At 38.4% G+C, this 17,264-nt stretch overlaps 1 protein-coding gene across 1 annotated transcript in view; it reads right to left on the bottom strand.

Annotated features, from left to right (window-relative positions):
- ttc3 (tetratricopeptide repeat domain 3) overlaps positions 1–17,264 on the bottom strand; it is a 76,694-nt gene continuing 59,430 nt past the window's right edge. Inside the window, 10 exon segments of the mRNA XM_055645131.1 lie at positions 1–496; positions 1,248–1,340; positions 2,906–3,094; positions 6,869–6,995; positions 8,898–9,322; positions 11,233–11,328; positions 11,695–11,782; positions 13,322–13,425; positions 15,588–15,684; positions 15,812–15,880. Coding sequence (XP_055501106.1) covers positions 374–496; positions 1,248–1,340; positions 2,906–3,094; positions 6,869–6,995; positions 8,898–9,322; positions 11,233–11,328; positions 11,695–11,782; positions 13,322–13,425; positions 15,588–15,684; positions 15,812–15,880 — 1,411 coding nt within the window. The 3' untranslated portion in view covers positions 1–373.

The raw sequence follows: 17,264 nt of genomic DNA, 5'->3' as shown, positions 1-17,264 counted from the left end.
TTTCGTTTTGGTCTTTTAATAGTTTGATACATAATGAAAGGTGTTACATTTGAGTTGCTGTAAGAAAGCACATGACATAATAAGATTGTTTTAATATCTTCCTTGATTATACAATAGTCAATTTATGAATTTTAAAATCAATTAAAAAAATTATGCAAATTTCTTGTGAAAGTATAGCCAAAAAGCCTGCTAATCCACCACTCGTAACCTTTACTGTAGCAGAGTTGGATCTGTTGCTTCTCAGTTAGGTCACTTTAATATGCTGAAGTACATAATTTCAAGATATAATTAATTTTACTTTATTATAAAAGTAATTATTTTGTATCCAGTGGAGAGAAAACAGTTGGCATTAAATAGTCAGAATAACAATTCATTATGAGAAAGGTAAGTTTAGTGGAGTTAATATTCCAGGCAGCATGGGGAAGTCCTCAGGCAGGAGAGCATGGACTCGACATGTTGGACAGGTGCTATTTGCTTTCAGCCATTGCTTGATGCACTGTAGGATAAGAAAAAGCTTAATCACAACATATTCATTTTATTATGTTCACAGATATTGATATTGTTGCATTGTATATAGTTAAGTACTCCCAAGATACAAATAGGATTAAGTGTCAATAGACCCGGGTGGCACAGTGGGAGAGTTGTTGCCTTACAGCGCCAGCGACCCGTGTTCGATCCTGACTATGGGTGCTGTCTGTGCGGAGTTTGTACGTTCTCCCCGTGACCACGTAGGTTTCCTCCCACACTCAGTGGCATTTTAGAGAATTTTGGATAAGCATAAGGATATTCGGGGAATGGAGGGATATGGTTTACATGCACACAGGTAAGAGATGGCCTTGGCATGATGTTTGGCACTGACATTGGGAGCCAAAGGGTCTGCTCTTGCACTGTACTGTTCTCTGTGGAGCGGCAAGCAGTTCACAGGCAAAAAATAGATGTTATTTTTAACCAAATAAATCCAGTTTAGTTACAAAAATAAGCAATCCCTTCTGTCTCCAATGAAAATATGAGGAGGCCAGTGCACAATTTATAAGAGGAGAATCTTCCTTCCTGCCCCTCAAACACTGGGACAGGAGGCTAACATCCTACATGGTTGAAGCTGGTGTGTCCTTTTCTTCGCAGCATTTCTTCACCTGACAAAACTTCAGGAATGACCTTATTTTCCATTTGTCAGCGTGAGCACATTCCAAAGTCTAAATAGGCCGCGCATTACACGCCAAAAGTAAGAACAAGTGTGATTAACTTACCACCTCGTGGAAGTGATGCCCGCATTGCAACGCACACATGCCGTCTGGCGTTAAATCATCATGACAAATAATACACGGCTCGCCGTCAAATATCTACAATGAGAAAAAGGAAAACATTTCAACATTGCTTGTTTCTCCCATTTTCTCTCTTAGATTAAAAGTCACCTAAATGTCCATTCGAATATACTTTAATTTAAAAGGCCAATCTTGTATCTTATCCAGAGATCGACACAAATAGCTGGAGTAACTCAGTGGGTCAGACAGCATATCTGGATAAGAGGAATAGGTGACATTTCAGGTCAAGACCTTTCACACTGAAGAATGGTTTTGACCAGCTTCTGCAGTTCCTTCCTACACATTGTATCTTATCTGCCTTCTTACCGATGCCCAATATCTTGATGTCAGCCTCAATATTACTGCAAGTCTTTTATGTTGATAATTATTACAGAAATGATCCTTATGGCACATAGTGATCAACAGCCTGCCATTATATCCTATTGTCTTCTATTTACCAATCCTTCATCTTAATCCAAACCAGGCTCTTGGTTTGAAGTGATGCTGTGTAATCTTAAATTAAATTTAGATATTACATCAATTGTTTTTTAATCTTAAATGTAGATACATCCACTTTTTAGCCAGATCACATCTTGGATATCCTCAAAGTCATATGGATTTGCCAAAAATCACTTGATTTTGGAACCAATCATGATAATTCCAGGTAGACAAAAGTGCTGGAGAAACTCAGCGGGTTCAGCAGCATCTATGGAGCAAAGGAAATAGGCAACGGTTAGGGCTGAAACTTTGCCTATTTCCTTCGATCCATAGATGCTGCTGCACCCGCTGAGTTTCTCCAGCACTTTTGTCTACCTTCGATTTTCCAGCATCTGCAGTTCCTTCTTAAACAGGATAATTCTGGGATTTTGTAAAGAATAAGAGACTTTGCTCAAGGAAAATTCTGTTTTCAGGACATTCTAAAGGAGCTTGCATTTGCATAGTCAGGATTCACTGCATTGGAATGTCATATTGCATGACCTTGGACATTGAAACAATTATTAAACTTGATGCAAGTGTGGGTTGATGTTTGGATGCTGAGTAAAATAAAGCATCTAGGACTTGTGGTTAAATAGTGCATTGATTCTGCTGCTGAAATTTAAGCACTAAATATTTTTAAAATCTATATACAGGCAGTTTAATTAAAGAAATTAGATGCAAGATGCAAAATTCATGAATTGAAGTTTCTGCTTGTAATTCTTTAATTGGCAGTCAACAACAAATGTAAAAGTAATTATGACATCGATGAACAGAGAATATTTTGTGGGAGGTTAAGGTGCAGGTACAGTAATGCCCCCGTCCCACTTAGGAAACCTGAACGGAAACCTCTGGAGACTTTGCGCGTCACCCAAGGTTTCCGTGCGGTTCCGGGAATGAGAAAGAAGGGGAGATTACTGGTAAACTGTTGGGAGTAAAGCAGAAAATCAGGCAGTAACCTGTTTACCAAATTAGGGTAGAGTTTTGCCAACCAGCTGGCCAATTAGCATGTTGTTAATACTCTGTCATTCACACTGCTGAACTGGTGAGCAAGAATTTATTACATGAGGAATTCTTATTCCATTATGTCGTAAGGTAATGGAACCTGACTTCATTTGACTTTGACTTACTATGTTACCGCTTCCCTGCCACTGTGGAGCAGTGTGAACATTGACTGGTCGCCAAGGTTGGGAAAGACCATCGGGTAGTCTGGACTTTCTGTTCACCGAGTTAGTTTTTGGGACATCACTTGGGACAAAAGCGGATCTTTGGTCAGCCAGGATTGTTGCCTGTTGAAAGTTGGCAGACGGAAACTGGACCTGAAACACGGTTTAACAAAAACACACATTAATCCTGCCAGTTGCTCTTTAAAAAATACAATATCAATTCTAACAACCAATGACATTGTCGAAGTGTGATTTAAACAAAATGTATTTTGTTCAATCACTGGGAATTTAAGTCATTACTGTTAATAAAGACCATTTATTTTCTTTAAGTCTACTTATTTCCTTCAGCTGCCTTGGCTACAAGTTCTAAAGTTTTAATAAACTTGCAATCTTTTTCCAAGAGGCATCAAAGCCATTTGCACCCGCTGTGTTGAAATGAACTAGCTTTTTACTGGGTAAAAATCCAACAGCCACTGAAGGATAGTGATTGTTTCCATATCACAATTTAGCAGCCCTGAAATGGGGGGGACTATGTACAAACACAGCTGTAATTTCTACATGGTGAAATCAAAATGTATAAAAATGGCCTTTATTAAAATCTGACAATGTGCACTTTAACCACATGTGATTTTTTTCTATTATAAATCTCAAATTGTGGAGTACAGTGGCAAATAAATAAATGATGGGTCTTTGTCCCAAACAGGAGGGCACTGTATAACCAATTTAAGATGGAAACACTCCACTATCCAGCTTCTGTTTTGCAAGCCAGGAAAAGAAGTGGTCACTGCAGTAGATGGCAGTCCATTATTGCTGGCAGTTCCACAATCTTATCCACACATTCACTCACAACTAAAATGCATTTTAGAAGATTGCTGTGTTCATTAGAGACATTTAGGTTAGGTTACTCTAGCTGCATTTGACTACAAATGTATGATCTTTGTCGGATTTTCACTTTTTCTGCCATTGCAACAAAGGAAAAAAAAAACATAATTTAGGCATTTTTTTTTAAGCACGATAAGCAATTTGCAATAAATGGTTAATTATTCTCATGTTGTTATTCTCCCACGTTTCTCACAAAAAATTATCCCTCTTTTGTTAAGCCATACCTTTGTTTCCTTTAAGATATTTACCGAGCTCTACTGGGACATGGTCATTTTACCCAAAATATTTTTGCAACATGAGAAAACAATGCTATTTTTCTTTGCCTCAAAAGATATGCATCTGCAAGACCCAACTGATTATGAATATGGTGTTTAACAATGTAGCTCTACTAGCCTGATTAATGAACAAAAGTGGGAGATGCCACCAAATTAAAAATGTTTACAATAACGCTTTATCATTAATCCAAATGAAACCTTGGATCAAAAAACTTACAGCAGTTTTTTCGGAATGGAAAGTTTTAAATCGGAGAGGTTCAAAGACCCTTGCTGAAGGTTTTTATACGAGCCCCAAATTATGAAGCTGTCTCCAAAAGATGAGTATTTCGCTACCAACACCTTCTACAACCCACATACTCAGTTACTTTGACTATTGTCCTCCATCCAGCCTTCCATATGGATGCTTTCCCTTTTCCTCAATGTTACGGTATCTGCTGTCTAGTTCCCAAGATGATGTCTTCTATGTTAGGGCATCTGAAAGATCCTCCTAGAAATATAGTTTCCCCTGTGCCATAGTTGATGAAATAGCCCTCCATATGGTGCATTCCTGCTCTCACCCAGCTTTCCCCACAGAGAATAGAAATGTTGCTTAGGCATTGATCATCCCATCTTGATACTGGTGCTTGTATTTGAACATGTTTCCATGAATCTACTGCGCTATTCATTGATCTTTATGCACCTCCACAAAGGCTTGATTGCCTTTGCATTATTCATTCATATTTGATTATGCACCATATTTTATGAAGATGAATACTTTTGAGGATTACACATTGTTATTGTACTGTTGATAATAAGCATTAACTTTATAGAGAAACCAAATTAAGGGAAATTGCCAGGTTTAATTGATCTTGCTTTGATTTTTAATTTTACATTTTTCTGCCCCAGCAATATTATTCTTTCACAACTGGTTGCAAATTATATTGCCCAAGTATTGTGTACTCAAGTCCAGATAACTTGATGGCAGCAGTCTCATCTTAAGGAATTTAATTAAAATGGCCCAGAATTTATGGTTAGCCACAGGGAAACTGCTGATCTCAAAGAAAATTCCCCACAAACTACTTTGGTGGTCTGCATGGCAAAATTCACCCCATTTCCACGACCTGCTACCGCCTGGCATCATGTCAGGGACTCCAGTTCCCAAAGTCATCACAGAGCAACTAATCACAGAATTCCCAATGGGCATCTTGCCGGGGAAAGAAAGCATGTGTTTTTAATTAACTTTAATACATTATGGAGTGTGATAAATAAAGATCAGAACATACACAAGATTAAGGGAGCAATTCAAGTGCCATTAAATGCTAAAATATGATTTTAAATTACTTGTTTCATCTAGTTCGGTGGCAATTACAAAGGACAAAAGTCACTCGAGGGCAAGAAGTTTAATAAATGGTAATTATGGCTTAGCATGCCATTAAAAACCTCACTCAGCCTTCATGTAACAGTCCAAGATTTTCAAATAATTAAGTAATGAGACCTATTTATAAGTACGTCAAATTGAAATCAATTCTAACAACTTTATTCAATTATAACAGAAAAGCTGCAAATTGCACAACTTGTCAAAGATCCAGAGACTTTCTGCTAGAAACACGACTGAAATCTTGAAGTTAATGCCAGTTTCACAGAGCAAGAAAGTTTTGCCATCATTTTCAGCATAAGATCTGGCCCAATGATTTGCATGTTATTTCATGAGGGTCGCATCCCAGAGGCAACTAATGAGCTTCAGTAGGGAGAGGATTGTGTGCTGTCCATGGTGCTCATCTCTGGCTATTATTACGGTCAAAGTAAAATCCTTCGGTAAAAGGAGATCATTTCTTCGTTATCACCTACTCTACAGCCAACAATGGACCATTGTGGGCTATTTGCCTATTGGTGCCGGCTTTGATTTGTTCTGTACCTTTTCATATCTCTAGTTTCCCTATCCCCTGACACTCAGTCTGAAGAAGGGCCTAGACCAGAAACGTCACCTATTCCTTTTCTCCAGAGATGCTACCTGACCAGCTGAGTTACTCCAGCATTTTGTGTCTGTCTTTGGTCTAAGCCAGCATCTGTTGTTCTTCCTATATCAGGGTGACCAGAACTGTACTCCCAAATACTCCAAATGTGAACTTACCAAAACCATGTACAGGTGTAATATGACGTACCAACTCCTGTACTCAATACCCTGACTGATCAAGGCAGGTGTGCTAAACACCTTCTTCACCACCATGTCTACCTGTGTTACCATCTTTATAGAACTATGTATCTGCACCCATGGATTTCCCTGTTCTACAACACTCCCTGGGATGCTACCATGTACTGTGCAAGTCCCGCCCCGATTTGTTTTGCCAAAAGGCATTTATCTGAATTAAATTCCACCTGTTATTCCTCAGCCCATTGGCCCAGTTGATCATGATCCTGTTGTAATCTTAGATAACCAGCTCTACTGTCCACTATCTCATCAATTTTAGTGTCATCAGCAAACTTACTTAAGCATCCACCTATATTCACATCCAAATCATTAATATAAATAATATACAAAAGTAGACCCAGCAATGATTCCTATGGTACAATATAATTAATAGTTAGTGTTTTCATTCTTGTTCATATACAAAATCGCAAGGTTTCTAAAAGATCCTTATACATTTTACATTATAACTTCAGCACCCTACTGTCCCAACTTGTACACGCCACCCCTCCCCCATTCTGTTAAATAGCAGAGAGCCAAGGAATATATCAATCTTAAAAATATTTCACGTTTTTCCCATTTATAGGTCAAGGTTTGTTCTCTTACCTTTTTTCTGTCCTGATGATCCAGGATGTGATCTGCCACTTGATTGATTATCTCATCGTACACTAATCCAGAAAGGGAACCACCATTTGCACTACGAACTTCTTTAATGAAGTTCGTCAGGCTGGCACTGAAAAGCAAAATGCAGGGCAAAATGGAAAATGGTGTATAAAGCAAATTCTCAGACCCTCAAACTCATGGTCCACTTGACGAGTGATCTCTGCTCTCCCATAAACTTTCGAGACCTGGATAGTCCACCGCAAACACCCAAGGTAACTCAAGATAGCAGCAATACTGTCTATAAAAACATTAGAAGAATGTATCAACCAACGCCAATTTGAGCCTAATTGCACCCAAGTTGACTTTGTTGGGCAGGCCACATCATACACATGCCATTATTGGAATCCAGAAGAAGACATGACTCTTAGTTCGGTCACAAGAAATCACCAGGTGAACAGGAAAATATCAAGGAAAGAGACAATGTGCTGGAGTAACTCAGCGGGTCAGGCAGCATCCCTGGAGAATATGAATAGGACACATTTTGAGTTGGAACCGGTCCAAAATATTCAAGGATATGATCAAAGTCTTGTAAAAAAAAAAAAAGCAACAACACCACTGACTTTGGGAATCCCGGGCCCAGGACTATTTAAAGTGAAGTTGCGGCATTTGGGACGGTAGGAGAACTTGAGTCTATGCACAGGACCGCTCAGAAACCTGCGTAAATGACAGGCAGAATGAACCACCTGACAAAATACCTGGGCCCTTTCAGGCAGCTTCTGTCCGATTTATGGAAGCATGCACTTCCCAAAATGATCCCACTTCCCACTTCCCTATGTCTACTCAGAACCCATAAAACTTGAGTAGTAATAAGTAGTCTTTGATCCTGAAGGACCTTAGTAGCAGCAATAAATGCATTAACTTCAACCCAGCTTCATGCAATTATTCATTCCCAATACTGATTGAACTGTGTCATCAAATACCAAAAAAAATCTGGGACATTTCTGAAAGTGAGGGGCTGAAGCCTGCGGCAACAGAGTCAATATAGATTGGACACCGTTCCCTTTGGGATCTGTAAGCCACTGAAATTCTCATTGCATGCAACTTATTTCTCCTGCCAAATAAGGTAGTTTCATTTTTCCTTGATGAGAACAAAGTCAAAGATAATTACATTTTGATTGCTTTGGACAAATATTGGTTTAAAAATCTTAATGCCAATGTACTATAAAAAATCCAGTAACTTTAAACCTGGCCTTCTCAGAAATGATAATGTGCGATTTGAAGCAAATTTACAGGATGTAGGAATTGCTGGCAAGTCTAACATTTACTGCTTATCTCTAATTTCCCTTGAGATCTGGTACATCAGCTGGAATATGATTCAGTGCACACAACTTTCCTTCGCTGATGTTAAGGGCACCAAAGGTTATGGACAGAAAGCAAGAGAATTGGGTTGAGTGGGAAAATATGATCAGCCACGATCGAATGGCGGAGCAGACTCGATGGGCCAAATGGCCTAATTCTGTCCCTATGTCTTTTGGTCCTATCTATGGGATACCTATCAGCTATCTATGGGACAGATTTAAGTACCAGTTTCCAAATGTTTGGGAAGAGCACTTTAAAGTTAACAGGACAGAGGGAAACCTTACCAATCTCAAATCAGTTCCCAACGGATAATGCTATTCTATTCTGGCCATGTCATAGTACAGAGGGTTTGAACAAATTGAATAGCTTGCTAAACCAATCTGGAGGGAAGTTCAAATTCAACCATATTGCTGTGAATCTGGAGTCGAATGCAATTTATACCTAGCAAACATAGTTTTCAATCTCTGAAACATGTTGGTGAACCTGATAGGTTTCAATAACAACACAAGAATTTTATGGGCACAACTACTAAGACAGGCTTCATATTTTGTAAAATTAATTATTTACTTTTATACAACTGTCTCAAGATGATTAATCGGGAAATTTAGTCACCAGAACACTATTCCACACGTTGTACATACGTTAATTGCAGTTACTTTTCCAGAAGACTTACTGTGTATAATCAGGGAACATGGCTAAAAGACGGAAGATTATCTTATCAAAGCTATTGCATTGCTGAGATTTTGCATGTGCAGATTGATTTGTAGAAGGCTGCGATTCAGCAGAGCTTGCGAGTATCGGTCCCACAGGTGAGTCTGATCGACTACTTGTTGGTGACCAGGTAGACCGAGGCTTGGTCCAAGCAGCACCAGATTGAAAATGGTTTGAGGAATGCTGGTCCTGAAAGCTGGATGGAAACTTTGTCTTTTCTATAGTGGCTCTTGTGATTGACGGCGTGGAATTCTCCGTTAGAATAGTTGAGCCTTGTGGCAGTAGTAAATTATGTTTTTGCATTTGTAACTCCAGGAGCGGAGTTGCAGCACGAGGGAAAGATGCAATAATGGCAGGATCATCAATAGTTGACATTTCCAGCATCACCTGAATTGAAACACACATAATTTAAGTTTGCAACAAAATTAAAGTATTAAAACATATTTTCTAGTAATCTTTCCAATCTCAGTTGTTCAACCTTGTAGTTAAATCCACATTTAGGACTTAAGGCTAGCTGGTACAAATCATTTCTAAGAATTCCTTCATCCTGCTTCAGAAACTCAAAAACAGAAAACGCAGGAAATACTCTGATCAGGCAGCGCCTGTGGAGATCGAAATAGGGTCAACATTTAACCACAGAAAGACACAAAGTTCTGGAGTAACTCAGCATCTCTGGAGAAAAAGGGTGGATGACGTTTCGGGTCGGGAGTCGGAAGAAAGGTCCCAACACGAAATGTCACCCATCCTTTTTCTCCAGAGACGCTGCCTGACCCGCTGAGTTCCTCCAGCATGTTATGTCTATCTTCAGCATACCAGCATTTGCAGTTCCTATAGACACAACATTTAACCATGGTCAATAACTCTCTGCATTTGCTGCCTGACCTCCTGACAATTTCCCATTTTCTATTTTCACTTCAAATGTTCAGCATCTGTTTTTCTACTTTAGATTTCTGAATCACTCAATCTGCCAATGTCACTTCAAGACTTTACTTTTACAATATGCTTGATAGCCTGTGAGCGCTAACCTACATGAAGTCCATCTCATTTTGAACATCGGGGTACAAAGCCCCATTCATCTAGCACTCTGAATGCCTATCTTGCTGTTCTGTGATGTGTCAATGTATTGTTATTTTCAAAATCTTTTGGCATGAAGCCAAAGGTAATTGAAATTAGTACAAAATCCTGCACTTCAGAACTTTGCATTCATGTCATCTGACTTTCACCATGGAACTACTGCATAGTTCTACCAGAAGCCCATTTTGCTTTGGATAACTTTACATTCATTGAAACAAGTGAAAATCCTTTACAATTCCATCTTTCTCAGCTCCAACATTCTACTTGAAGTTCATAATTTAATTGCAAAATGATTTGGAATTTTGGAATTCTTTCATTTAAGGGCAGTATGAAAACAGTTCTTAACCATTTTAACTATCACCAAAAAATAGGCTGAACAAGTTTTTTATAATTCTGGTCAGTGTTTCAAGATTTTCAGAGCTACATCACACAAACTAAATTTACATTTAGCTTAGTCACGGTTTCACTTAATGGTATAAAAGGCTAGAGGGTCTGAATGGTCTACTCCTGGTACTAGTCTTTGCTTGGTTTACAGCAATTAAATTAAGTCTGTCAGATACGATAGGTGAGGAATCTGATTTTGCTGAATCTTGGACTTCAGTTGAATAATTTCTACTTTGAAATTTGATTTTTGCTGGCAATTTCTAGGACAGTGGGCCACTGGACTGTTTCCAAGACCCAACCCAAATGCTAACTGTGGCAACTTGTATAATTTCTTCCTTCAGCTAGAGTGTAGAATTGTACCTAAATCATTGTGTTGGCATGGTGGCACAGCAGTAGAGGTGCTGCCTTCCACCACCAAAGACCCAAGTTCGATCCTGGCTATGGGTGCTGTCTGTACAGAGTTTAAACGTTCTCCCAGTGACCAGCGTAGGTTTTCTCCGGGATCTCCGGCTTCCTCCCACATTCCAAAGTAGTACAGGTTTGTCGGTTAATTGACTTGATATAATTGTAAACTATCCCTGGTGTGTTTAGGAGAGAGTTAATGTGCGGGTATCGCTGGTCGGTGCGCCGAAGGGCCTATTGTCGCGTTATATCTCTAAATTAAGCATTCTTCCAAGGCCCCACTTTTTAAGATTGATACCTACTCAATGCTGTCTAATGTAGGATTCCTGTACTTATAATTGAGGTATGATGCTAGATGTTATGTTTTTGGCAGAATGCATCTACATCATTTTAAAAATCTTAAATACTCTTAGAAAAATGTTTCACTGAATACATACAGGTGGTGGCATTGGGAGGCTTGGTACAGTCACTGGTGCCAGGCTGCTTAAGTGCATTCCAGCTTTCACCCGAGTAATCTGATCTTTAAAACATTCCTGTAAGAGAATACCACAATGTATTTAGGATCAACATTCTTGGTCAACGTTCTTCAAACAGGAATCAACCTGGCATCTATGCTGCAAAGAGAAAACAGCTTTCTATTCAGAAAATGTCTTCAGGATTTGGATCACTGCGGCATATCGAGGAAGAGGTGGAACTTACTCTATTCAACAAAAACGGAACATCCAATGTACAAGGATAATAGACAGGATAAGTAGTGTTACGTACAAATAAAAAGAGAATTATTCAATTTATTTTTTTCAATTCTACATCTTACAGTTTTACTTAGCGGCTGTTTTTGTATTTTGGTAGAAAGACAACAAGGAGGCTTAGTCTATAAATAATAACAACAGTTGTATCACCTCAGTTTGATGGATTGTACGTTGAATTTCAAACAATAAATATTCCCAGGCAGAAATTGACATGCGTAGTTGTGGAATAGCTGATGTGCTGCATTAAAGAAAGAATATTCAAATTCAATAAAGCTGCTCGTGGAATAGCATTACCACTTTATTCCAGCACATATTCATAAATTACAGCATAAATTGCAATCCCTGGAAGAGGATCCCAAATTTGTTCAATCCTTTAATGCTTTTTCCAGAAGGGCTTGCTGCCAATTTTCACACTTCAGAATCCATGGAATTAGTTTCTAGCAATCATATGTTTCTGTCAAAACTGGAAAATTCCAATTAATTAATTTAATGTTTTAATCCATAGACCTTGGTTTATGTAATTGAACTAATTTAATTCTTGGAATCCAGGTATCATTCTGGTAAATCCACCCCGTTTCGAATATCACAGACTGTTATGGACAATTCCTTGTATTCCAGTTATTCCAAGTCAATGGATATTTTTATGGGAGAGATAGATTCTTGACTAGTATGGGTGTCAGGGGTCATGGGGCAAAGACAGGAGAATGCTGTTAGAAGGGATAGATAGATCAGCCATGATTGAATGGCAGAATAGACTAGTTCTGCTCCTTTCACTTATGACCTACATTCCATTTTCCTCACTGATAATTTTCTGGTTCTGACCATGACATTTAATAATCCTGATACATGAACTCCTAAACCTGTTTGAGCCTATATATTGTTATTAGATTTTCACTATTTACAGCAGAACATGCCCTGTTCTTCGACATTGGAAAAGTGGATAACCCCATTTATTTTTCCTGAATCCATTTACCTGGTTTGGCTTGTTGATTTAATGCGCAGGTTATTCTTTTATGGCATATTTAGATCACTGATATTTCTGTCCTACCATCTTAGTTAATTAATACAGCATGCCTTTAGTCGTACTCCTCCTGCCGATACAAGGACTACTACTGTCTATTGTTGCTCAGCTAATTTCCGAGCCAGGTCATAAAACTTGCCTTCAATTCCACAATTTATGAGAAATCTCTAGAAATCTGTATAATAACTATCCATCATTTTAATCACTTCTTCAAAAATGCTGTAGTGCTCATTAGACACAACTTTATTTCGCCACAAAATTAAAACAAAATCCAGATGTTTGTTCGCTTAATCCTTAATTATACACTAATAATTTCTTGACAACATTTATTATAATAGTTCACTGGTTTCTCATTCTTATTTTCCATAAAATACTGCACAGAATTTTCAATCTAAACAAACTATGGGAATAATAATACTTTGGACAACAAGCAGTACTCACTTTCATTTTATAATCTTAATTTGGAAATAATCTTTCGAGTGGACTTGTGACATTATTTATTTCATTCGTTATTTCAGTTTGATTTAGCATTAGTTTCCTCAGACTGTCCAATATCCATTCGCTTCTTCTATGGTTAATACTGATATAGATTCTAAACATCTGCCTTTTGTTTTAATGTATGCGTACTGGTCCTGGTCATTCACAAAGTTTAAAATGTCCTAAAATTTTACGACAATTTTTGTTATCTCTGCCTTCTGACAAGATTTTCGCCTTTTTTCGTAGATTTTATCTTTTTGTTTTTTCCCCCGAACTCACTTGATATTCAATGCTCTCAGTTTCTCCAAATTACATTTTGTCTTATCAGCTGCTCTGTAATGGGAAACCAACTGTGTTTTCTGCAGCTCTTCCAGCACAGCCACCTGGGTAAAGACGACAAGTTAATGTACAGAGAAATTTGAAACCAAGTACAACTCCAACCAAGACGATTTTAGTTGCTTCAAAATTTTCTTTTCATAAAACTAACATCTCAAACCTCAAATCCATATGTAAACATTATTTGCATGTTTCTTAACCAATATTCCATTATTCTTCGATAATCTTGTTCGTATGAAGCTGTGCTCTAAATTATTCATTACTAATACATCAACAGATTTAATTTATTAAATTCTATATTTAAATAGTGATTAATATATATATTATTATTAAAAAATAAAACAGTTCTCTAAATCTGTAGTGAAGAAGTCACAGAACTAACATTTGAACTGCTTCTTCCAATAACAACATACAGAACTATCATGGTGTTGTGGTGAGGAAGAGAGAGAGATAAAGGACTCAGTTTAGTTTCTGATCATTTGTAAGACAGATGTCTTGAATTTTTAATTATTGCTGAACATCAATTAGAAACATAGAAAATAGGTGCAGGAGGAGGCCATTCGGCCCTTCGAGCCTTTTCAAATTATGTGGAGTGGCACAAAGGGGAAGCTAGTAAAGCTGCTACCTCACATCTCCAGGGACCCGGCTCAATCCTGACCTCTAATGTTGCCTGTGTGGAATTTTTCCGTTCACCCAGTGGCTCCAAGTGTTTCTTCCGGGTGCTCCAGTTTCTTCCAACATCCCAACATTGTGTTGAGTGGATGGTTAATTGGTCACTGTAAATTGTCCCCAATATGTAGATCAGTGGTAAAATATTGATGGGACAGGTGCAGATGGAGTTGATGGGAATGTGGGAAGAATGTAATGAGTTGTGGTAGGATGAGTGTAAAAATAGACACGAGGCAGGGTACCAGGATCTGGTAACGGGGGGTAAAAAAAACCAAAAAATCACGGTTGGTATATCCTTTTTTGCGGAGTTTTGTGTTATAATAGAGCGATTGTTTCTCCTTTTTTTCTCTTCTCTTTCTAGGGTCTATTTCCTTTCTTTACTTCCTTCTCTAACTTCTTTAAGGGGCTTTCTTTTCCCAACACTTTCCTGCACCTTCACGACTTTTGCTCACTTTCCTTACTTCTTTTATTTCTACCTTTTTTAAAGCTCGAAAATGAAGTGGTATAACAAATGTAATAAGATATATGTGATGTGTATTACTGTAATTTACTATACTTCTAATAAAAATAAATATAAAAAAAAGGCAGTAAATGCTGGATTTGTTGCCATGATGCTACAAGATTCTAATCTCTCTTCTCAGGCACTACCAACTTCATTTCAAGATTTGATATTGTGGATGAATGAAAAGCTCAGTGAATCTTAGACTGAAATCCATCAGGCCCCATGGCCAGCAGCTATCTATCCTGTGGGAATGAGCAATCAGCAGAGGTACATTATCACCTCTTCGCTTCTTGGCAAAGAATCCAACTGTGTTTCCAGGTGAAACACCAATTCGCTTGCACTTCTTCCAATCTGGCAGGCTGATTTCAATGTTCCTAATATAGTTTCTCCACATTTGAGATACCAAAAATAAATTGGAGACTGCTCTGCAGCACACCTATGTTTAGTTTGTAAGGGTGACCTTGAACTGTGCTGTTATCAACTGGCCATGTTAAATCTCCATCTCAATCCTACTCTGATCTGTTCAATGGCACCATGTTTTGCTTTTACAAGGCCCAATGCAAGCATGGAGAATCGCACATCTCTTTCATTAAGCCATCCATCTGTGAAACTGACTTTGATTTCCCTCTCCACTGGAACAAACTGATGTGCTGGGCATGTCCCACAGCTCAATTTTTGCAATATGTTATAATTCTATAGGAAATCTATAACAGCCTGATTAGAACCCTGGTTTCACAGATATTGCCTTTATTCTATAGATTTTGTCCTCTGCTATTTGAGGTATTTAATGGTGAAATGTTAACTTTGTATCTCTTTTCCGAGATGCTGCCTGGTCTTCAGATATTTCCAGCAGTTTCTGTTTTTATCTCAGATTAGCACTATCTGCAGCCTGTTATTTGGTTCCCATGCACATTAAGAGTGCAATACTAGTATGTATACAAGACTGTGGTGCTGTTTCAAAATAATAGCTTCATAAAATAAAACCAATTAAAAAGAGGAAAATTCGAACTCAAATGAAAATAAAATTGAAATCTTCACCTCCGCTTCAATGGCTCTTTTACTAGTTGCGTTGTATACATCAACATTCTTCTTAATGGCTTCTTCTACCTTTTTATTTTCTCTTGATGACTGGTCACTAAGAATTCAGCAAAAATCATTTTTTAGGCATAATAAAATGTATCATAATTTTCTATGAATTTATTTCTTTAAAAAAGCTGCATAATAAAATCACATTAAGCAATATGTTGTCCAAAAAAATTTACCTTATTTCCTCAAATTCTTTGGTGCAATCTTTATAAAGCTGTTCTTTCTCCTGTATATTTTGAGTGTACCTTAAATAGAAATGTCAGTATACCTTAGAAATTTGATCCAGTGGCACCCATTTCTCTTGCATAAATTGTACATACATGCAAGGTAACGTAGGTTAGATCTGGCTGGTGGTCATTTTCAGATATCATGCTTATCGGGAAATTGATCTGGGTATTTTCATGCGTAATTCACCTCAGCACGTGTGATGTTTCTTCAGCACCAGTTGCACACATAAGCACACCACCACTGTTCCTACCACACTTCCCTTCAACATAATTTGGACTTTTCATACAATGTACAACCTTCATGAATAATCTCGTAAATCGGGAGGCAATAATTCAAAAGTTTCCTTTCCGACACAGAGTTTTTGCACTTTTTGCCATCTTCAGGTTTTCAATATTGCAGCAATTTGAAATCTTTCTACGGGTTGTTCTCCCACCATTTGCTGCATTTCTACATTATGTATATCACTACAATATGCCGCAATCTCTACTTCATTGATTGTCCATCACTTCACAGTGGCAAGGGGGCAATAATTAAAAGGTTTCCATTCTGAAGCTTAGCAGGACTTGCTAAAGGAAGACCAGGACCAATCAGTGCCAGCACTCTTGGGACCTCTGGCAGGGTGGTGCCCTGGTAGACAAATTGTTGACTACTGATAGTGTGGTCTCAAGAGGGATACAATTTGGTGAACTGTGGAACTGGTTAACTGATTAGGGTGGAGCAAGTGGGGAAATGAGGAAGTTACTTAAAATGAGAAAATTCAACATTCATACCGCTGGTAGACAAAAATGCTGGAGGAACTCAGCGGGTGCAGCAGCATCTATGGAGCGAAGGAAATAGGCAACGTTTCGGGCCGAAACCCTTCTTCAGACCGCTGGGTTGTAAGCTAAGAGTAACACTCCCCTCACCCCTTTCTCCATCCTCGTCGTTTAACCAGGTCCACAGTTTGCAACAATGTACCCCTCTTGAGATCACACCTTACCTAGCCAACAATTTGCCTACCAGGGAAGCCGAGGTGCTTAGGTCATCTGTGTGCCAGCCCTAATTTGTCCTGGTCTCCCCAGTCCCCCCCTTACTTTCAGTCTGAGGAAGGGTACCTATCCTTTATTTACAGAGATGTTGCCTGACCAGCTGAGTTAATCGAGCACTTTATGTCTGGCAAACACTGGTCCATTGGTTAGCTGATCTGGGCTAACCTCCATACAGATAAATCAGATGATTTGACGATTTGGAGATTGCAACCTTCATGTGGTCCGCCCTGTTTCGATGAATGCAATCAACCTGGTGTGCACAATCAAATAGAACAAGCTGTCCTACAACTTTAGGCTGTGCACACCATACGCAAGAAGATGATTTTATAATGCTTGTTCAGTAGAGGTAATTCTACCCACGTATATCATGATC

The sequence above is a fragment of the Leucoraja erinacea genome, chromosome 13 (assembly GCF_028641065.1).
Source record: "Leucoraja erinacea ecotype New England chromosome 13, Leri_hhj_1, whole genome shotgun sequence".
Taxonomy (NCBI): domain Eukaryota; kingdom Metazoa; phylum Chordata; class Chondrichthyes; order Rajiformes; family Rajidae; genus Leucoraja; species Leucoraja erinaceus.
The sequence above is the reverse complement of the archived record's forward strand: the minus strand, read 5'-3'. Positions and strand labels throughout refer to the sequence as shown.